The sequence below is a fragment of the Mustela putorius genome, unplaced genomic scaffold (genome assembly GCF_011764305.1).
Source record: "Mustela putorius furo isolate JIRA1106 unplaced genomic scaffold, ASM1176430v1.1 tig00000580_pilon_pilon_pilon, whole genome shotgun sequence".
NCBI classification, from domain to species: domain Eukaryota; kingdom Metazoa; phylum Chordata; class Mammalia; order Carnivora; family Mustelidae; genus Mustela; species Mustela putorius.
This window is the reverse complement of record NW_025421423.1, coordinates 14,679,154-14,702,536: the sequence shown is the minus strand read 5'-3', so window position 1 is coordinate 14,702,536 and position 23,383 is coordinate 14,679,154. Positions and strand designations below refer to the sequence as shown.

General features: G+C 42.3%; 1 protein-coding gene across 1 annotated transcript; it reads right to left on the bottom strand.

Annotated features, from left to right (window-relative positions):
* Positions 1-1,460: 1,460 nt before the first annotated feature.
* ZNF483 (zinc finger protein 483) lies at positions 1,461-16,506 on the bottom strand. The gene is made up of 6 exons (XM_004747799.3): positions 16,420-16,506; positions 14,058-14,598; positions 12,325-12,413; positions 10,681-10,810; positions 10,219-10,314; positions 1,461-7,452 (listed from the first exon to the last, which is right to left on the bottom strand). The coding sequence occupies exons 2-6, from the start codon at positions 14,443-14,445 to the stop codon at positions 5,912-5,914; spliced, it is 2,244 nt and encodes a 747-aa protein (XP_004747856.1). The 5' UTR covers positions 14,446-14,598; positions 16,420-16,506; the 3' UTR covers positions 1,461-5,911.
* Between the last annotated feature and the right edge of the window lie 6,877 nt (positions 16,507-23,383).

The window sequence follows — 23,383 nt, the reverse complement described above, 5'->3', positions numbered from 1 at the left end:
GAAGGTTTGCGGCAACCTTGAACTAGAATTGAGCAATTCTACTGGCACCATTTTCCCAACAGCATTTGCTCACTTTATGTGTCACATTTTGGGAATTCTCACAGTATTTCAAACTTTGCAATTATTACTACCATCTCTGCTTTTAGATATGACTACTATATTGTTTTGGGGCATCACGAACCACACCCACATAAGACAGTGAACTTGACTGATAAGAGTAAACTTGACTGCATGTTCTGACTGCTCCATGGACCCACCATCCCTGGGTCTTTCTCCCTCTCCTTGGACCTCCTGACTTCCCGAAGACACAACAGTACCAAAATGAGGCCAATTAATAACACTACAATGGCCTCTAAGGGTTCAAACGAAAGGAAGAGTCACACATTTCTCACTTTAAATTAAAAAAAACAAAACAAAACAAAACAGAAATAGTTAAGCTTCATAAGGAAGGCATATCGAAAGTTGACCAGCCAAAAGCTAGGCCTCTTCCATCAGTTAGCCAAGCTGTGAACACAAAGGGAAGGTTTCTGAAGGAGATTAAAAGAGCAACTCCAATGAACACATGAATGATCAAAAAGCAAAACACTCTTCTCGGTGATAGGAAGAAAGTCTGAGTGATCTGGAGAGAAGATCAAACCAATCCCAACATTCTCTCAAGCCAAAGCCTAATCCTGAGCAAGGCCCTAACTTTCCTGAATTCTATAAAGGCTGACAGAGATAAAGAAGCTGCAGCAAGTTATCCAGAAGATCTAGCTCATTAATGAAGGTGGCTACAACCAAACAAGAGATTCTCAGTGCAGACCAAACAGCCTTATAAGAAAACGCCATCTAGGACTTTCCTAACCACAGAGAAGTCAGTGCCTAACTCTCTTGTTTGGAACTAAAGCAGCTGGTGACTTTAAGTTGCAACCAATGCTTATTTGCCATTCTGAAAATCCTAGGGCCCTCAAGAATTATGCTAAATCTTCTCTGCCTGTGCGCTATACAGGGAACAAGACCCAGATGGCAACACAACTATTTACAACATGGTTTGTACCGAATTTTATAAGCCCACTATTGAGACCTACTGCTCCAAAAAAAAATCCCTTTCAAAATATTCCTGCTTGGGGTGCCTGCGTGGCTCAGTGGGTTAAGCCTCTGCCTTCAGCTCAGGTCATGATTCCAAGGTCCTGGGATCATGGCCTGCATCAGGCTCTCTGCTCAGCAAAGAGCCTGCTTCCCCACCCCCACCCCGCTCTCTGCCTGCCTCTCTGCCTACTTGTGATCTCTGTCTGTAAATAAAAAAATAAAATCTTTAAAAAATTTCTTTTTTCGGGGTGCCTGGGTGGCTCAGTGGGTTAAGCCGCTGCCTTCGGCTCACGTCATGATCTCAGGGTCCTGGGATCGAGTCCCGCATTGGGCTCTCTGCTCAGCAGGGAGCCTGCTTCCCCCTCTCTCTCTCTGCCTGCCTCTCCGCCTACTTGTGGTCTCTCTCTGTCAAATAAATAAATAAAATGTTTAAAAAAATTTTTTTCTTTTTTCAAAATATTACTGCTCATAGTAATGGACCTGGTCACCCATGATGGAAGATGCACATGGTTGTGGTTTTTGTCACTGCGGACACATTATCCTCTCTGCAGTGCCTGCATCAAGGACTGATTTCAACTTCCAGGTCTTACAAGAAATACATTTCCTAAGGCTAGGACACCCATAGACAGTGATTCCTCTGTTGGATCTCAGGAAAGTGAACCAAAAACCTTCGGGAAGAGTCTCTGTTCTAGATGACACCGACATCTTTGAAGAACTGAAAACAGGGACTCTGCTATTTTACATCACTAACGTAGTCAAAATGGTGGAAATGACCCAGATGTTCGTTGATGGATGAATGAACAAAATGTGGTATATACATAGGACGGAATGTTGTTCAATCTTGAAAAGAATGAAAATTCTGACACCTGCTACAACATGAACCTTAAAAACATTTTGCTAAATGAAAGAAGCCAGACACAGAAGGACAAATATTCAATAATCCCATTTATAGGAGGGACCTAAAATATTCAAAATTCAGAGAGACACAAAGCAGAATAGTGGCCCCCAGGGGCTGGGGGCAGGACAGAATGAGGGATTACTGTTTCATGAGCTTCAGTTTGGGATGACAGACAACTTCTGGAGATGGACAGGGGTGATGATTGCACAACAACACGAATATACTTAATGCCACTGAGTCATACTCCCAAAAAGGGTTAAACTGGTCCATTTTAGGTTATCTGTATTTCGCCATGTTAAAAACCAATTCAAAAGTAAGTAAATAAAAAAAAAAGAATCACTGACAGGCGAAGCTTTATCCTGTCCTGTAACCTGACAGTAGTTTCTTCAGTGGAAACTCATTAAGAAGAAACACTGTGAAAAACAAGGTCTTCATTTTAAAGTAGACAGAATATGTTAAAGGGCTGATTTTAATACCTGTCAATGTACCTAAACAGCATTAAGTTAAATACTGGTTTTAATAGTATTAATAAATACTGCTAATTTTGTTAATAAGAACAATTTGATAAGAGATCAAAAGAAGTTTAAAAATCTCTTGATTATCTGATAGGACATAAAAAATAAATTTAAGTACTTAAGATGATGGCCCGCATCGACTATCCTTTAGGCAATTATAGATAAGTAGTTATTAAAAACAAGCTTTTTATAAATATCATGCAGTAGAGTTTGAGGCAGCTCTCCACGGCTAGTATTTCTCCATACTGGAGAAAGGACTTTCACGTAGAATATAAAATATGACAGCTCAATAGACCTAACTCTTTAAATGGAAAAAACCTTGAATAAACATTTTGCTGAAGAAGATAAATGAATAGCTATTGAGTACATGAAAAGATTCTCAACATCATTAGCCATCAGGGAAATGTAAATTAAAACCACAAAGAGATAGCATTTCAACCCTTAGGACAGCTATAATGAAAAAGGCAGACAATACCACAAGAGTCAGTGAGGATGTACAGAAACCTGACTGACTCAGGGCTTTAGTTTCCTTTTCATTTAGAAATTATTATTCAGACCTTGACAATGAAATTCTTAAGAAATAATCCACTAGTCCCTGCATACTCTATTCCTCTGAGGTCTAATTTCACAAACAAAATTGAAAAGTTACTCTGTATGACTTTTTACGTTCTCTTCCTGCATTTCACGATCAGTGGGGTTTGTTCAGATTTTAAGATCTATCTTCTCTGACTGTAGGGGTCATTCAGCGCTGCTCAGAACGAAAAATCATGTACTCACCTACAAAACAATTTGGCAATATCCTAGGAAGTTAAACAAAACCCTGTGAGCCAGCCACTCAGGCATCTACCTAAGAACAATGAAAATATGTCTACAGAAAGACTTACACATCAATGTTCAAAGCAGCATTATTATGAACAGCCAAAAACTGTAAACAACCCAAAAGTCCTTCAACTGGTGAATGGACAAAATATGGTATGCCCATAAAATAGGGTCTCATTTAACCATAAAAATAAAGACCCGATGTGCTACAACATGAACTTAGAAAATACATTAATGAAAAACACAAGACCACATATGATCCTATTTGTATAAAATGTCCAGAAAAGGCAACTCGACAGGGACAGAGTGATTGCCTGAGGCTAAGTGTGGGAATGGGGGTTAACTGTAAACGGGGCTGAGGGATCTTACTGAGTTTATAAAATGTTCTAAAAATGGACTGTGGTGATGATTGTACAATTCAGTGAGTCTGCCAAAACTCACCGATTGTACACTTGAAATGACCTTTGTATGTAATTTCCACCCCTAAAAACTTGCTTAAAAAAAAAAAAAAGAAAGGAATAAAAAAGAACCTCTATGTTCCAGATACCCAGCTGGTACTGGTATAAAACCTCCTCTTATGAATGTTGGAGGCTGTAACTAGTGAACATCCTGGAAGAAGCCTCGTCTCAAGAACTTTACATATTTCTCTATAAATTGTATCTTTAAAAAAAAATCAGGGTTTATGTATGTTTGGAAAAAAACTTAAGCCCAGGTGAATGATCCTCATAAGCCATTTTCTTTTCATGGCTAGAATGTCTCTGGTAGGTCCATTTAGTGACAATTATGCAGACCAACATAGCATACAGCAGTATCTGAACTACAGGCCTTTGGGGGGGGGGGACAGGGAGTGGGGGTATAAGGAAGAAACCAAAAGCATTATCCAGAGGTAGTATCGCAAACCTATACCCATTAAATCGCAGCAAATATTGCTGAGTCTCCATCAGCATTCAGGATCTCTTCACTTCCACAAGCCAAGTTTTCTGTTTTCGTTCTCCTTTATTAGGGAGCAACCTCAGATTTCAACTTTATGCACTTCTTGGTACCATCGCTGAATCAGAAGGGCGCCTCCAGAACCCTAGGACTTGAGACCTCCTACACCCGACTCAGGGTTTTAGTTCCTCTTTCAGTCAGAAATGGTTATTCACACTCCACCAATGAGATTCGTCACAAGAAATAATCCACTAATAACTGCTCTCTCTTCAAGTCTAATTTCACAACAAAGCACTTAACTGAGAAGTTGTTTTGTGGGACTTCTATATTCTTCCACTGTATTTTACTATCGGGGGAGTCTCTTTAGACTTTAGGATAAATATTCTCTAGATGGCAGGGGACCATAGTATCAAATTTCTATAGTCAGGGCAAGTCAAGTCCTATAAATCGGAGAACTTGGCTGGTAGAAGAGTAGATTCCCTGTGTAAAGGCAGCAGCTGCTACCCCAAACCAGCGGACTACTCCACTGAAGTATGGGTCAGGGTTAACAGCCCTTATAATTTTTCAAGGCAAGCCTTTAATTTTTTGGTATGAAATCTCCTAATTTTTAAATTTTAAATGGTGACAACAAGTTCCACCCATCCACCCACCTACACACACACACACATCTTACCATACAGATCAACCAAAACCTCAAACGGCTCAATCTTAGCTTGTGACCTTTGCCACACACCATGTTTGCACTCTGATTATAGGGGGGCTGTACTTAGGATAAACAGACTTTTAAAAAAATAGAATTTTCTTTCACAAAAGATAATCCATCCAGAATAGCTCTGTTTTCAACACCCGTTTCCTTCCCCACCGCCCCCTCCCCAGCCCCCAACCCATTTTCCTAGGACCGGTACTCTCATGGCTGAGATGGCTCCGATGTTTGCCCTCTAGATTCCTAATCCCCTCAGTCAAAGCCCAGAGGGAAAAACAGGTTGGGGTACTTTGTCCAATAAAAACATTCCCTGAAGACACACCGTGTGAGCTCTGCCGACTCGTTCCTGTTGATATTCTAGGGATTCCAGCATCTGGCATTTGAAGAGTATACCACATTCTCAGTTCAGAATCTTAAATAAGTGCTTTTCTACTACAGAAACTTGCGAAGCTTATTCCCACAGCTTCAGAGAGGACCGGAGGTAAACTTAGAAATTGTGAGACCCACCCCCTCCTGCCACCAGTGAAGAAAACCCAAATTTAGAAAGGTCAAATGATGGGTCCAAGGTTATGCAGTGAGCTGGTTGGCAAACTGGGACAGAACCCAGAACCTAGGTTATGACTCGAGACCAGTTCTTGCTAGAAGAGGGAAATCTCTTGAAGAAAAAAGAGATTCATCAGTGGGTCTCGTGCACTCCTCTTGCTTTTTAAATCTGCATTTGATCTTTCGGAATCATTGCGCATCTCACCCTTTCTTCACTTTTCATCCGTTTACCAACTCTACTTTACTAACTTTACCAACCCTACTTACGATCTACCAAAGAAGAGTGGTGAATGGCAAAAAGTGTTTTTCCCAGCTGCCAACCCATTCAAGTTGTAGCTACTGATCAATGTGGTGGTCGTTTCCACCCTGGGTTTTTAATAAGGGACAATTTGATGAGACTCCACCCCCCCCAACCACCTTACTGTATTTCAAGAATTACTCTCCAGAATGAAATCCCCGATGTCTGATGAGGCCTGAGTTACTCTTAAATGTCTTTTCACATTCGTTACATTCATATTCTCTCCTTCCAGTGTGGATTTTTAGGTGTTCCACAAGGATTGAGCTCCGGCTGAAGGTCGCTCCACAGTAATTACATTCATAGGGCTTCTCTCCGGTATGAATCCGATGATGCTCGTTGAGAGATGAACTCTGACTGAAAGATTTCCCACATTCCTTACATTTATACGGCTTTACGCCAGTATGAATTCTCTGATGGCGACTGAGGAGTGAATGGGTAGGGAAGGCTTTCTCACACTGGTTACACTTGTAGGGCTTTTCTCCTGAATGAAGTCGCTGATGATAAATGACGGACGTAAAATGGCTGAAAGTCATCCCGCAGTCATTACACAAATAGGGTTTTTCTCCAGTGTGGATCCTCTGATGTCGCGTAAGGCAAGAATTCTGTCTAAAGGCTTTTCCACATTCACCGCATTTATAGGGCTTCTCTCCAGTATGAATCCTCTGATGTTTGGAAAGGGATGAGCTGTGACTGAAGGATTTTCCACAGTTGTTACACGTGTAGGGTTTCTCTCCAGTATGAATTCGCTGATGCTGAATAAGAGAGGAACTGTCACTGAAGGGTCTCCCGCATTCTTTACATTTATAGGGTTTTTCTCCGGTATGAACTCTCTGATGTTTGATGAGGTGGGCACTCAGGGTGAAAGCTTTTCCACAATCATCACATTTGTAGGGTTTCTCTCCGCTGTGGGTTCTGTGGTGTGGTGTGAGGGATGAACTGTCACTGAAAGCTTTTCCACATTCATTGCACATGTAGGGTTTCTCCCCTGTGTGAATCCTCCTATGTTTGGTCAGTGAGGCACTATAGCCGAAGGCTTTTCCACATTTGCTACATTTATGGGTCTTCTCTCCTACCTCTGCTCCCTCATCTTTATCTAAGGTTGCATCTTGATTTAAATTTCTCCAACATTTTTCACACAAAGGGGAGTTTTTTCTCTTAAGGGATGAGTTCCGCGTAAACGTTACCCCACAATTACTGCACTTCTGGGTCTTCGCGCCAAAATGCATTTTCTGATGTTTCTGATGTTCGCTTAGGGATGAAGAGTGACCTAAGACTTTCCTGCCTTCGTTACATTTCCGTGGCTTCTCTCCAGCGTGTTCTTTGCGGTTCAGAATAAGGTCTGAATGAAAACTGAAGGGTTTCTTGCATTCATTATACCTCCGAGACTTCTTCCTTAAGTAGACTCTCAGATGTTTAATTATTTCTGAGGTATGCTTGAAATTACTTCCAAAGGGGCTCTTTTCTGGGTCAAACTCCTCACCCTTACTGCCTCTCCCATGAGTTTTCTTTTGTGTGCCTGCCATTTGAGAATATTCCTTACTGCTACGTTTCCGGGACTCTCCCATCAGGCCATAATTACCACCCATTAGGCATCTTTCTATTATTTTATCTAAAGTTGATTCTTCTAGAACATCTTGATTTCGAAAGGATTCCTTCAATTCACCTCTAGGTTCACACTCTAAAAGAAATAACAAATAGAACGTCTCCCATTTGCAATAAAGGAAGCTGTCCTTTTTGGGACTGAGATAGGGAAAGAGGTAGGAGTGTCTATAAACATTATGAATATGACCTTGGATGGTTTTCAGAATCTTAGGACACAGAGAAGGAAAAAATAATATAGAGAAACCAGGTAAATATAGGGGTTAAGAAAAATATTGGGGAAAATGAAAAGTTTGTGCTTTATAGTTAGAATAAAGATGCATGTTCTCACCCTCATTTCAAATTTCTGTAATAGGCTCAAACTCATTCTCTTTAGAGCTAATCTATTTTCTTTCTAAATAATGACGACAGCACAAACATTTATTGAATGCTTAGTAAAGGCCAGCCCCCTGTATCAAGCACTCTACTTGTATTTCCCTTAATCTTCACAAAAATTTTATAAAGTAGGTGCTGACATTAGCCCTGTTTTGTGGATGTGACAACTACACACACAGAGGAAGAGTAAGAGCAAGTAGCGTGCCTCAAGTCACATGTGTTGTAAGCAACAGAGCCAGATTTTTCATATATTCTGACACCAAAGCCCATACTTTTGATCCCTAACCCAATGCTTCTCAAAGCAGCCGAACAGCACTGAATTTACAGAAAAATGGTAATCCCATCACAGACATGCAGCACTGCCAATGCCAAACTTTCAAAGGTTACAACAGTCAACCTTAGGGATACACTCTAAGTGGGCATCCACCCACTGTCCCTCCCACACTACGGTATTTCAGTCCTATTCTTTCAGTCTTTGTCTTCAAGTGCAGTCCCGTGGCACCTTCCTGAACAGAAATACCCAGGGCCTCAGGTTCAAGTCCCACAATCCCCACAGATTTCTCCAATATCATACTCTAATTACACTCTCTTCAGAACTTTGAACATCATTCAACTTGGCTCTTAATCATGAGGTCACACCATCACTTTCAAAAAAACCTGTTTTTTAAAGAGTTAACTATAAAGCACAAAATTCTATTCCCCAGAAGTTAACTATTATTAAAAATTCTGTGCATTTTTTATAAGATTTATTTTAAAAAGAGAGACAGCAGAGGAGAGGAGTAGAAGGAGAGGGTAAAAGAAACTCAAGCAGACTTAACACTGAATAAGAGGTTTGATGCGGGGCTCGATCTCACATCCCAGAGATCATGACCTGAATTGAAACAAAGAGTTGGAAGTTTAACCAACTAAGCTACTCAGGTGTCTCAGTACTATTGCTTTAAATGTATATTTCATCACTGATCAATGACTTGGAACTTTTTTTCAAATTTGCAGCAATTTAAAATTTAGTGTTGTCAGTTATTTTTAATTTTGTCAGCTATTTGCTCAAGTTCTTCCCCCATTTTTTTTTAACAGACTCAGCATTCCTTACTGATTTGCTTAAGTATTTTATTAAATTATAGTTATCGACTCTGCTTTGTCTATGTGTTTTCTTCTATCTGTTGTAAGTTAACTTTTTAAACAAGTTGTACATCTACATAATGCTTCTGGGGGAAGGGGGGCACATTTATACCATTTATATTAAAAAATAATATCCTTTATTTGGGTACATATACTGAAAACAACCAATAGTCTGACTTTGGTTAAGATGAAATAGAGCTAAGTAAAATTATTGGTTTTCTCTTAAAAAATAATGTACTGATATATAAGCAATAACTTACTTTTTAACTATAAACTTAGACTATTTATTGTTAAATTTTAAGGTAAGAGAAGGATGAAGAAAAAATGTAATCCCCCAGAGATAACCACAATTAACAGGAATGTTCTCCAGACATTAAAAAAAACTATCTATATTTACATATTTTAAAAAAATTAAATTATATTTATATATTTAGATATATACATGCATATAAATATTTTTTTCTTTTAACAAAAATGAGATTATACTCTCCAGGCTGTCCACTGGATGAATTCCTCCTTCTCCTTCAAGACTCAACTTAAACGTTAAGTAAGCCATTGTTCCTGTGTTCCCCATTCATCCCATCACTAATACTGTGTGGTTTGATATCCATATTAAGGCGCACCCAGAAATGCACTGCTCAGATCTCCAACTCTGCGGAGTTACTCAGCCCCCATGGCTGCTGATTCGACACCAAAGCCACTTTCCCATAGCTGCTCCCAATCAATGGCAAGTACAGCAGGGACACAGGCAGGCCCAGAGAGACACAGGACTCCAGAAAGGTGACTCCGGCTGGTGAACTCTTCTTTGGCCTTGCCAAAACTTTATTAAATGGCCCATGAGGTGCCTGGGTGGCTCAGTTGGTTAAGCCTCTGCCTTCGGCTCAGGTCATGATCCCAGGGTCCTGGGATCGAGCCCCATGTCAGGCTCCCTGCTCAGTGGGGAGTCTGCTTCTCCCTCTCCCTCTGCCCTCATGCTCTCCCACTCTCAAATTAATCTTTAAAAAACAAAACACGGCACATCAACCTAAGACACTTCCTACCCAGTCTTCCCACCCTCCCTCTCTCATTCACAGGTGTTACACTCACCTTATGCTCTCACCGGTCTCCCCGTTTTCCTTCACTGCAATTCTCCCCAGTAAGTCCCTGGCATAGCCAATCACGTCTTGGCATCTACTTCTCAGAGGACCTAAATGAATGGTCTCTCCAATAAAATGAATACCCCAGGAAGGCAAGTGGTCTATTCTAATCACCGTCTATTTTAGCATCTAACCTACCCAATACATTTCAAAGGCTCTTCACAAATGACTTGGCTAAGCAACTCTTTTAATTTCTTTGCTTTTCATCGACTCACCTGGTCTGGAGCCTTTTGAGATTTCTTTTTCCAGCAGCCATGGCAGTTCAACCCACTTAAACTGGGAAATCAAATCTAATTTGGAAACTGGAAAGCCTGCTCATAGAGAAAAGAATAAAAAATGACTGTTTCTGCACAGGGCAAAGATGTTCCAACATTTATACACAGCCTCAGGTTCTCCAGGAAAGAGAAGATGCTGTCAAGTACAGACATATTTCCTGGAAAATCAGGAGGAACTGGGGAAGGTATGTTTTGATGATAGCATAGTGATACTCAACATTTCCAGTTCAATGTTTTTTTAGAGAAAACATTGCAGTAAAGTACATTTTCAGAAATCATTTTTAGGATTAGTCGTATCAACCCTGCATACCCAGCCAATACAGTTAATAGCACTTATCTTTCAGTGATAGTAGACAAAAAGATATACAGCTTATATATTACATCATAAACAGATATCTTTACCCACAAACTCTAGGCTCCTAAAGTTCTCCAGCAGCACTTCCTTATAGAGTTCCTTCTGAAAAGGCTCCAGCCTCCTCCACTCTCCTCTGGAAAAGCTCACAACCACATCCTTGATCGTCATGGATTCCTTCTGAACACACAAAATACAGTCTTTTTGCATTGGATTAACACTCACAGGTTCTAGGGGTTAGGAATTGGGCACATTTTGGGCAGCCATTATCAATCTACTATAGCAGTATCGATTACTACTGTGAGTAAGAATTTTTTCTTTCAGGGTGCCTGGGTGGCTTAGTTAGTTAAGCGTCTGCCTTTGGTTCAGGTCATGATCCCAGTGCTGGATCCGGGTTCCCTGCTCAGTGAGGAGCATTCTTCTCTCTCCCCTCTGCTCATGCATGTGTGTGCTCATATGTACTCTCTCTCAAATAAATAAAATCTTAACAAAAATAATTATTTTCTAAGTGATTTGTAACCATGGCAAATTATTCTAATTGATTTGTAACTAGCCACTTTTCTCAATTATTATGAGTTTTAATACCTGTTAGAGGTTTTCCAAATAGACCATGTTATCTGCAAATAACACACATTTGTCTTTTTCATACCAATATTTACCTCATTCCCTTCTTATCTTACTCCTTTGGTTAGAATATAAAAAACTACTAACAACAGCATGATTAGACATTCTTATCTTTTTACAGGCATTGTGAGAGCTGCTTTTTATTTTCCAATACCGTTCAGCTGGAGACTTTTTAAATTTTTTTTTATTTTTATTTTTTTTAAAAGATTTTATTTATTTATTTGACAGAGAGAAATTACAAGTACACTGAGAGGCAGGCAGAGAGAGAGAGAGAAGGAAGCAGGCTCCCTGCTGAGCAGAGCCTGATGCGGGACTCGATCCCAGGACCCTGAGATCATGACCTGAGCTGAAGGCAGCGGCTTAACCCACTGAGCCACCCAGGCGCCCCTGGAGACTTTTTTTAATTGCATTAAGGAAATATAATTCTATTTCCACTTGACCAATTTTATCAAGAATAACTAGAATTTTAGTCAACTTTTTTTTGTTGCTTTTCTTAGAGTCAGACTTGTGACAAATCCTTGTAACTCAAATAAAACAGCACTCAATGAGTTTGAACAGGGTGCCTGGGTGGCTCAGTGGGTTAAGCCTTTGCCTTCGGCTCAGGTCATGATCTCAGGGTCCTGGGATCGAGCCCCGCATTGGGCTCTCTGCTCAGCAGGGAGCCTGCTTCCCCCTCTCTCTCTGCCTGCCTCTCTGCCTACTTGTGATCTCTGTCTGTCAAATAAATAAATAAAATCTTAAAAAAAAAAAAAAAAGAATGAGTTTGAAGAATGTGAAGGAAACTGTTTTCTTGATTCTAATATCTTTATACCACTCTGTAGGAGCTCAGTAAGTATTCACTTAAGAATGAAAACCAGTGGGGCGCCTGGGTGGCTCAGTGGGTTGAGCCGCTGCCTTCGGCTTGGGTCATGATCTCGGGGTCCCAGGATCGAGTCCCACATCGGGCTCTCTGCTCGGCAGGGAGCCTGCTTCCTCCTCTCTCTCTCTCTGCCTACTTGTGATCTCTGTCAAGTAAATAAATAATATCTTTAAAAAAAAAAAGAAAAGAAAACCAGTGAAAGGAAGCTTACCCGGGACTCAGTACTTGGAAGAACAGAAACCATTTTATTTTCTTCAGGATTCTCCTCTTGGGAAATAACAGACTCTTGAGAGATCGGATCTAGGAAGGGGGGAAAGGACACTCTAGTCTTTCAAACACATTGCTCAGACTAGAAATTCTTACACATACTTCTCTGCAGAAAAAGGTCAGAAGAAAGTTTCTCCCACTCCTACTAAAACAGAGATAAAAGCCACATACACGCTCTTTTCTAAAATCCCAGCTTTTCCCCCTATTCCATAAAACAGCCTTCGATCGCTAAGCTCACAATAATCGGGTTTCATTCAATCCACACGCCTACAGCTTAAATGTGTTTTATTTGCATAATAGTTATTTGAAAAATAGTCGTAGGCTGTATTAAGGTAAAGCAGCATATTCATTTTATGTGTTAATTTGGTTTTCTTCATACTCCTAGCACAATGCCTTGCAGAGGCAATGCCCTGCTTCTTGAATGAAAGCACCAAACTGGTCTCAGGAACACACTCCTCTCCCGGGGTTGCCAGCAGACGCCTAAAGATGGAAATCAGGAACCTGAACATATCAACTAAATACATTACATACCCTGAGATGTCAAGAGCTCTTCTTCTGATAAGGGTTAAGTATTTTTTAAATCACGCTTTACTTTCTTATGAAAAGAATTTTAGCTTATTGATTAGATAATCGAAAGGAATTAAGAATCAGAATTACAAAGAAGGGACTCTTAAGGGAACTGTTCTAACAGAATGCTACAGCAATAAATTCACAAGCTTCTTTATTGCTAAGGGCTTCCGCTGAGAGGCTCTAATTTTGGAGAAGCACCGTGTTGCCATGACAGATAAGTCAGAGGTCAGGCAACCCCAAGGATGAACATACCAATTAGCTGCATGACCACAGTTGAACTCTACGGAGGTAAATGCCATTTCCCTATCCAGGAACTCTTGGTAGAATGCAAACTGTCCCACATATGTACTGAGAGCTTTACGGTAGTTCATCTGATACACATACTGGGGACATGGGCAGCATATTAAAGGGATTTTATAAAACCTGGACCCCATGCCCTCACAGGGCTATCCACCCCAAAGTCTACCAATATTTTATGATGCTATGTTACGATTCAGTTTATAGTTTATACATTGGTATGTGTATAATAATGGAATTTTAATGTTGGTCAGCGGCTCCTGCCCGGATGTTGCCCAGCACACATGGCTGTTTAAATTTAAGATTCAATTCCTTATTTGCCCTGGTCACATTTCAGATGCTTAATGTGAAGCCCGAACAGTGCACAATGCATTTCCATTGCTGCAGACGGCAGGCGCCCCAATCTAGAAACATGCTCCGCACACTTGGGAGGCAGGAGTTGAGACCTGCCCTGGACAGTGTGCCTCTGACTCCAAACGTGTGCAAGTCATCTCCTTCGCTCCCATGTTCTAAGATTCCCTTTTACTTAAGGCTGAAAGGAAAGAAATTAGTATTATACCTTATCACATATAAGCCCTCATAAAAGACTAAGCAGATGGGAATCCCTTTCCACAGATTTAAAAAAAAAAAAATGAAGGTTCCAAGAGGTTATGTAGCTTGCCCAAGATTACAGAGTAAAAGACAGGACTGATTCAGAGCCAGTCCCACTCCCAAACTGAGACTCAGCAATCAACTGCTTTCTCTGGGGGAGTTCACTTTCACACCTCGAGGAGGTCGCACCCGCTTCCTCCCACCATCTATAAATCTCACCTTCCTTTTCTTCAAGCGTTTGGGTCAAATCCTCTATCAGGGTCACCACTTCCTCACTACTCTCAGGATGTTGGGACTTTACCCAAATCCTGATCTCCCCAGGCAAAACTGTCAGGAATTGCTCAAACACCAAAAGCTCTAAAATCTGTTCTTTCGTGTGGATGTCTGGTCTCAGCCACTGAATGCAGAGATCCCAGAGCTGATTTAGGGCTTTTCTGGGTCCAGCCACTTCTGAGTAACAAAACCACCTGAATCTCTGTCTGAAAGTCTCTGGGTCTTTACTGTCTCCTCTCAGGATAGCTTCTTGATCCCCCGGACTCTCCATTCTTAGGACCTTGCTTGGTTCACTTGAGGCCAGGGTCTGAGGGTCTGGGGAGATGGCTGTCATCTTATTCAAGGATACTACAGCTTGCACTGTGGGTCAGCAGCAGGAATCCAATTTCCTTTAGACTCTAGTTGAATGGTCAGTACAGTCCACCAACAGGCACTATAGACAGCGAAATATCAAGGGTTCCAAGGGTTCAGCTTAGTCTTGCAGAAACTGTCAAAAAACAGAAGACAGTGAGTAAAACAAATTATTACTCCTATAAAACATTGCTCCTGGTTTGGTTCAGATGTATGCAGACACACACAGAAGGCCTAGAACAGCCCTGCCCAGCTGCTCCATCAAAGGTCTAGGTGAGAAGCAGAGGAGTTATTGAATGCTAATTAAAGATACCCTCTGGGGCTCCTGGGAGGCTCAGTGGGTTAAAGCCTCTGCCTTTAGCTCAGGTCGTGATCTCTGGGCCCTGGGATTGAGCCCAGCATGGGGGGGGGGTGGCTCTGCTCAGCAGGGAGCCTGCTTCCCTTCCTCTCTCTCTGTCTGCCTCTCTACCTACTTGTGATCTCTGTCAAAAGAATAAATAAAATCTTAAAAAAAAAAAAAAAGATACCCTCCAAGAAAACAATTTCTTCAGACTAAACACTCCTCATAAGCAAAACACATGAGAAAAGGCTCACTGCTACAAGAGAATCCAGTCACAAATTTACTCAACATCTCCTGAACTGCTGTGGTGAACGGCCTCCCATTTTCCCACCAGGTGCTCAACTCACAAGCCTGATTTCCTATTCACCTCTCAAATTTCTCACAAAACCAATAACCAAATTCTGGCAGTTTTATTTCCTAAGGGCCTCTCCATTCTATCCTACTTAAACTACCCATACACAGCTTTCTTCAGTCCAGTACCACACTATAGCCTATGGATGCCTTCTAATATGCAAACCTGGGTCCTATCACCCCTCATCCGTCCCAAGGTAAAATTCAAATGCAGAGGCCCCCCACGAAGATCAGACACCCTGCCCTGAAGACCTCACCTCTTGAGCTCTAGCTGCCCGATGGACGCTGCGGCCAGAAAGAACAATGTCCCCGTTCCCACACACCCACCATCCTTTGCACCCAGCCATTCCCTCTCCTTGGAAGCTGCCTTCTTTCCCTCTCGTACCAAACTTTCACTCATCCGTTAAAACTTGACTCCTTCCAACAGTCACCTCTTGCACAAAGCCTCCTCTAATCCCCAAGTGCTCTTCTGCACTGAGCCCATCCTGCATTACATGCGTTCTTTCATTCTGCAAATAACTGGCTATCAGGACACTACGGGGACACGCGTGGACAGATCAGGCAGGGTCCCCACCCTCAGATAACCCCCAGGAAATGACAATTCAGCCTGAGCAAAATGCGCTATAATGCGGCAGGTGGAAGCGCTCTCTCCCCCTGTTGCAACCATTACACCAGTCAATACCCACCTCCGAGCACAGCCCGGCACACACGTATGCATGACGTCACTTACTCCCCCGCCAAATATTAAGCGCCAACCGAGTACCTGCACCGCGCTGCACCGCACCTGGGGCTGTGCGGTGACGAAGACACTCGTCTCGGTCTCCAGGGGGCCTACAACAGAGGCTCCGCGAAAACGTGGCGCAGGCAGAAAGAAGTTCTCAAAGGGAGGGCGCTGAAGACATTTTGGTCATCACCACTGGAAAGGAGGAGCGCTACTGATACCTACCTAGCGGGTACAGCCAGGGATGCTGCTAAAAAGCCTGCAGTCACCGCATGGCCCCCTTCCCTACGCACACACCTCAAGGAATTTTCCCGCCCAAAATGTCAGCGTACCCAAGTTTTAGGACCGCAGGTGCAGGGAAGGGATGGAGAAAAGCTCCGTCATTCAGGACAGTGCCCACGTCCCCCCCGAAGCTGCGGCATCGGGAGTGCACGGAGAGGTCGCTCGGCTCCCCACCCACGCTCCACCCACCCCGCCCCGGGTGCATCCTCGGAGCCGGCGAGCTGGCCGCGGCCGGGAAATCAGGGGCCTGGGACAACCGCTACCTGCATCAGCACTCGCAGTCAGGACCAACGCCACCGCAATGAGCTTCTAGAAACTGGTCCTGCAGGACCTGCGCGCGCAAGCCGGCGAGGGGCCACTGCGCCTGCGTAAAGGCGCAGAACTACGATTCCCGGAATGCGTTTGTCCCGCTTTGCGAAAGTCCTGTGTTTTCCATAGGCTCCCACCTGGCCTGTTGCGCATGGTCATTGGGAAACGACTGGTGGGCTCGGCCACAGAATTATTGCTGCGCCAGAGGCCTAAAGGCCTGGAACCATCTCAGGTTTTCAGATTCATGATGCTCGGTCTCCTTGGTAACGTCAAACCATCCCTCCTCCTTCCTCTCTTTACCTTTCCCTGAAATCCAGGCAGGGAAAACCCACTGCAGAAGCAGATTAGTGATGCATTCAATGTAAGCCATAGTCAATGCCGCAAGTTGCATTTAAACGAATACTAATTTTATGATTTTTACACCTGCCACCATGCTGCAAAACACCATCATGCCTCCCCTGGATTATTGCAATAGCCTATTGAACGCACTTTTCTGATCTTGTCAATTCTTTACACTACAGCCAGAGAGATGGTTAAAAACGTGAAACAGAGTATGCCCCTTCTCTGCTTAAAATCCTGCAAAGGCTTCTCATTCCACTCAGAGTGAAAACCCAAATTTTAGTGGCTTAAAAAGCTTGATAGAATCTGATCACCCATGACCTCCTTGATCTCTTCATAGAATTCCCTGCTCCAGTCACAAAGGTCTCCTTGATCTCCCTCTTCTTCCAACCTGCCTGGCATTTCTGGCTGCGTGCTTCTCCAGTAGGTAGCCCTATGGCTCACTCTTCCACCCCTTAATACCTTCTCAATGAAGCTCTTCCACCACACTGCTAAAATTGGAACGCCACCCCTCCCCACTCCCGTTTCTTCTTCTAACACACAATTTTCTTATTTGTTTCCTATTGTCTGTCTTGTTTTGTTTTATTGTCTCTCTTTTTCACTAGAATATCAATTCCACAAGAGTAAGGATTTTTATCTGGTTTGTTCCATGAGACACAATCTCCAAGCCTCATAGCAGTACCTGGTGCATAGTAGGGTTCAGTAGATTTGTTGAATTTATGAATGGGCACTTGCCTGGATTCCTGGGGGCATAGCAGAAAGGGCTAGGGGACTGCAGAAGGATTGTTTGGAAGGTTCTAATAACAAGATGACTTTTGGAGGGGTGGAGTTGGGAGAGAAAAACATTCTAGCTTGAAAGACCCCGAGTCTTTAAAAAGACAGAGCAAACTCAACTAAATGAACCACTGGGTTCGTCTCACAGGCAGCAAGCCAAGCTGAAGAAACTCTCACAGTCAAAAAGAAGCTATCCCGGGCACCTGGGTGGCTCAGTGGGTTGGGCCGCTCTTTCCGCTCAGGGTCCTGGGATCGAGTGCCCCGTCGGGCTCTCTGCTCAGCGGGGAGCCTGCTTCCTCCTCTCTCTCTCTGCCTGCCTCTATGCCTACTTGTGATCTCTCTCTGTCAAATAAATAAATAAAATGTTAAAAAAAAAAAAAAAGAAGCTATCCCAGTCCCAGGTCTGAGTACATATTCTTCTCCTCTACCCACCTCTTTTTTTTTTTTTTAAGATTTTTATTTATTTATTTGACAGAGAGAGATCACAAGTAGGCAGAGAGGCAGGCAGAGAGAGAGGGGAGGAAGCAGGCTCCCCGCTGAGCAGAGAGCCCCGACGCAGGACTCGATCCCAGGACCCTGAGATCATGACCTGAGCCGAAGGCAGCGGCTTAACCCACTGAGCCACCCAGGCGCCCCTCTACCCGCCTCTTCTTGTCAAGCTGAAAATCGGACATCGAGAAGCTGGAGAAAGCAGAGGGACATGAAATAAAATTGGCTCTTAAGTTTAACTGGGCAAGTTAGAGAAACTCTAGTGGCTCTCATACTGTATGCACCTTAGAATCATGGGGCATTCTTCATTTGAATACAAATTTTAGGACCTTCCTCTCCACAACTCATTGTGGGTGAACCTTGGACACCACTACACTAGTTGAAATATTCTGTAAGTAAGTGACATGCTACATATGAGTAAATTTCCAAGAAAAAAAAATGACTCCTTCTTGGAACTGTGACCAAACTGTAACATTTGATTAAATTCAACCATCGGGGTAAAGAACTGTGGATTGCACATCAGTAAAGAAAGAAAAAACCACAGATCAATTAGTTTCACTTGTAAGCAATGTGGTGGGATCTCTACTCAGACCAAGCATGGTAAGGAATACTTAATCAAATAAGTGGCTTTTTTTTTTTTTTTTTTTTTTTTTTTTTTTTTTTTTTTTTTAGTTGTTGTGGCTTTGGGATGGAGAAAAGATTGGAGAGAGAAAAATGGAGGCAAAAAAAGACTAGTTTTGTTAGGATGTTGTGCAATCATCCAGGTGGGACGGTGATGGTGGTCTAAATGGTGACAAAGTAAAAAAGATCCAGGACATGGTAGGGGTAGGATTTGGGTGATTTATTGCAAATACTGATGGGTGAGAACAAATGCACCAAATGGCAGGTTATATTTCGTAAAGATGGCTGCACTGATCTATTTCCCATCTAGATATATATTATTATACAGTGTGATGTTGCTGTTCTTTCATTTAAAAGAAAATCTGTTTCTTTCCCTTCAGTCTGGAGTGCCGAAATAGCTAACAAAATAGCTATTGTCTGTTCCCTCACATTTATTCACTTTTATTAAACATCTGAGGATACAAATGAATTGAATATGGTATGAGAGTTTAATGCAATTGGACACTAATAGTCAAGATGAAAAATGAATCACAATGGATTACTTAGTGCCTATTGTCTCATAAAAGACAGCATAAGTGTTTCCCTGAGATTCATTTTCCTGGTACCAAATTCTAAGAAAAAGTATTCCTTGGGTACAGGAAATTGGAAAACATCGTGGTCAATTTCTTCAAATGGAGTTTATTTTTTAGAAATGAAAAAATGTTACTAATGAAGTAAAATAGTTCAGTGAGTGTGAATAAAATCTCAAGGCAAAACCCTACCTCTGGAGGCTAGTGGATCCAACCGAGCTAAAGGAAACAAGGCACTGGGGAAGGTAGAAGAAATTGAGAAATACCTTCAAAATGATGAGGAGTGGTTATTTCCAACCTGGAATTCTATCCTGCTCATCCTGGGTATTTCAGTTGGAGATTACAGAAATGTTTAGACATACAGGTCCCCAGTGTTCGTCTCCTAGTCTCCCTGTCTCAGGAAGCTTCTAGATCAGAGATCAGCAAACTATGGTCTTTAGTCTGAATCACCCCACTGTTTTTTTAAATAAAGTTTTATTGGAACATGACCATGCTCCTTTGTTTCTGTAGTATTCATGACTGCTCTCATTTTATAATGCCAGAGTTGAGTAGTTGTTACAGAAACTCTGGCCCACAATGCCTTAACTATATATTAGTAAGTGCTTCACAGGAAGGGTTTGCTGATAAGGAACATAAAGATATAGGCAGGGGAAATGATGAGGGTATCAGGCAACCTTTAGAAAGGTAGACAAGGTGTGCCTGAGTGGCTGTCAGTGAAGTGTCCGACTTTGGCTCGGGTCTTGATCTCTAGGGGGTGGGAGTGCTGGGATGGAGCCCGACTTTGACTCTTGGGCTCAAGTAAGGAGTCTCCCTGTCCCTTTGATCCTCCCCCTGCTCGTGATCATGGGTACACACTCTCTCTCTCCAATAAATAAATAAAATCTTTAAAAAATAAGGTAGAAGAATAATGAGTCAGGGTTGACAAGAGAGGAGGGAGTTGCAAGAAATGTTTGATGTTTGAGAGATGTCAGAGAGGCTAAGCTGTCTTGAAAAGCTTCTAAATATGGTATAATATGGGGGGTGTGCAAAATGGGTGAAGATGATCAAGAGGTACAAACTTCCAGTTACAAGTTAATAATGTCCTAGGGATATAATGTACAGCATGGTGACTACAATTAACGAAACCTTATGGTTTGAAAGTTGCTAAAAGAGTAGATCTTAAAATTCATCGCAAGAAAACCTTTATGGGTGGTGGTGGATGTTAACTAAGCTTACTGTCGTGATCATTTAGTAATATATACATATATTGGTTGTATATCTAGAAGGAATATAACGCCATATGTCAATTGTAGCTAAATTTAAAAAATACATACATATGTACTAAGTTTTGAAAATTAAATTCTTTGAGGTGCCTGAGTGGCTCAGTCAGTTAAGCAACTGCCTTTGGTTCTGGTCATGATCCCAGGGTCCTGGACTGAGCTCTGCATCTGGCTCCCTGCTCAGTGGGAAACCAGTTTCTTTCTCTCCCACTCCCCCTGCTTGTGTTCCCTCTCTCACTGTGTCTCTCTCTGTCAAATGAATAAGTAAAACCTTTTTTAAAAATTACCTTTTAAAAAATAAAAAATCTTATTTAGATGCTACATATGTGTTTTTAATTATTTTAGATATTTTATTTATTTGACACAGAGAAAGAGAGAGATCACAAGTAGGTGGAGAGACAGGCAGAGAGAGAGAGAGGGGGAAGCCAGCTTCCTGCTAAGTTGAGAGCCTGATGCGGGGCTCGATTCCAGGATCCCAAGATCATGACCTGAGCTGAAAGCAGAGGCTTAATCCACTGAGGCCCCCAGGAGCCCATTTTTAAATTTTTAGTTTAAATTTCGGGGCGCCTGGGTGGCTCAGTGGGTTAAGCCGCTGCCTTCGGCTCAGGTCATGATCTCAGTGTCCTGGGATCGAGCCCCGCATCGGGCTCTCTGCTTGGCAGGGAGCCTGCTTCCCTCTCTCTCTGCCTGCCTCTCCATCTACTTGTGATTTCTCTCTGTAAAATAAATAAATAAAATCTTTAAAAAAAAAAAATTTAGTTTCAGGGTCACCTGGGTGACTCAGTCAGTTAAGTGTCCATCTTAGGCTCAGGTCATGATCCCAGGGTCCTGGGATGGTCCCACATTGGGCTCTCTGCTGTGAAGGAGCCTACTTCTCCCTCCCCCTCTTCCTGTTGTTCCCCCTGCTTGTATTCTCTCTGTCAAATAAATAAATAAAATCTTTAAAAAATAAATTCAAGGGGCGCCTGGGTGGCTCAGTTGGTTAAAGCCTCTGCTTTCAGCTCAGGTTGCGATCCCAGGGTGCTGGGATCGAGCCCCGCATCAGGCTCTGCTAAGCAGGGAGCCTGCTTCCCCCCCTCCCCACTGCCTGCCTCTCCACCTACTTGAGATCTCTGTCTGTCAAATAAATAAATAAAATCTTTTATAAAATTAAAAAATTCAATTTCGTTAACATATACTGTATTATTAGTTTCAGGGATAGAATTTAGTGCTATGTATATAGTTTAAAGAAGTAACAGAGAGTTTTATTTTATTGTTATTTTTTAAAGATTTATTTATTTGAGAGAGAGAGAGAGAACAAGCATGAGCTGGAGGGGTGAAGGGAGAGGGAGAGAAAATCTCAAGCAGACTCCACATTGAGCACAGAACCTGACTCCGGAGTTTGATTTCAAGACCTTGAGATCACAACCTGAGCCAGAACCAAGAGCTGGATGTTAACTGGCTGTGCCACCCAGGTGCCCCCATTTTTGTTCAAAATTGCTAATATTTACAATAGAATTTGCTGTCAAAATTTCTCCCTTTCAGTTATTTATAATGGAAAATTTTAGATGCCAATCTAAAAATATGTAAATAGATTACATTGTTTTTCAAACATCTTTTTTTGGGGGGGAGGAATGTAAATAAAAATCTTTGAAACCACTGTCTAAGGAATTAGGGGAGATATCCCTGCTGATATAGGGATAAATTTTATCCCTAGAGGAAATATTGCCTTATCCTCTAAGATGCAAGGTGTAGTATTGTCTTGGACCAGGTCAGCTTTTAGCCTTTTTCCACTTATATGTGTCGGGGGGGGGAATAAAGTGAATGATAGGTTTTGCCAAAGGTTGGGAATTGATTGGTGCTGTCTTTAGGATAGAAACCAAGGAAAGAAGGACTTGGATTCATTGCCATCCTTGGAGTTCAGGCTAAGAATGGAGCACATGGTACTTAGAGGATACATAGACCAGAAAGCAGTGGAAACATTCCAGGCGATGGGAAGAATCCGAAATGTACTCTAAATCCATGGGAATTAGGGAGTAAAACAGTGGAAGTTTTCTATATAGTGCTTAGAGACTGGTGTTTCTGAGTTTGATTTTTAGAAGTGGAATGTTTTGAGTCCTGACATGGTTTTATGTTTAGTGAAACATGTTTTTTATTTAATAACTGATGGGGGAACAGGGGTGAAGATCATGAGAGCTGCGGACTCTTTGGCAGACTGGATCCAGTCCCTGACTACTTCAGCACCAAAATGAATACAGTATGAGACTTATTTCTATAGAATTTTGGCTTGTCTGGAGCTCCTTGGGAATGGTTAATTGAATTATTTGGGATAGTTGGATTTTCTAGTTTAGAATGAATCCTTTTAGGCATCTAAATTGCTTATTAGAAGGGTGCCTGGGTGGCTCAGTCAGTTAAGCATTTGCCTTAAACTCAGGTCATGATCCCAGGGTCCTCGGATCGAGCCCCACATGGGGGAACCCTACTTAGGGATTCTGGGGAGTCCGTTTGTACCTCTGGCTCTACCTCTCCCCCTGCTCATGCTGTCTCTCTCTCTCTAACAAATAAAATCTTAAATTTTTTTTTAAATTTGAGAAAGAAGAGTGAGAGCGCCCACAAATGGGGAAGGGCAGGGGCAGAGGGAGAAGCAGACTCCTTGCTAAGTAGGGAGCCCAACGCAGGGCTTCATCCAAGGATCCTGGGATTGTGACCTGAGCCAAAGGCAGACGCTTAATGGAACGAGTCGCCCAGGCCATTCCTGTACTGTTTCTTAATGTCAGGAGTATCGCCACGAAGATCTATTCAAGTGAAATGACTTCAGGGACTCTGCGGTGGGTCGTGCTTTTTGTGTTTTACAAATAACCCCAGAAGGTTTTGCTTTTTGAGTTCTC

Bases quoted from the DNA above. Each gene is read 5' to 3' on its own strand.
- ZNF483 (XM_004747799.3), bottom strand. From the start codon at position 14,445: ATGACAGCCATCTCCCCAGACCCTCAGACCCTGGCCTCAAGTGAACCA. The intron at 12,414-14,057 runs GTGAGATTTATA...CCCCCTTCCTAG, and splicing joins AACGCTTGAAGAAAAGGAAG to ATCCGATCTCTCAAGAGTCT. The intron at 10,315-10,680 runs GTAAAGATATCT...CTCTATGAGCAG, and splicing joins TAGGAGCCTAGAGTTTGTGG to GCTTTCCAGTTTCCAAATTA.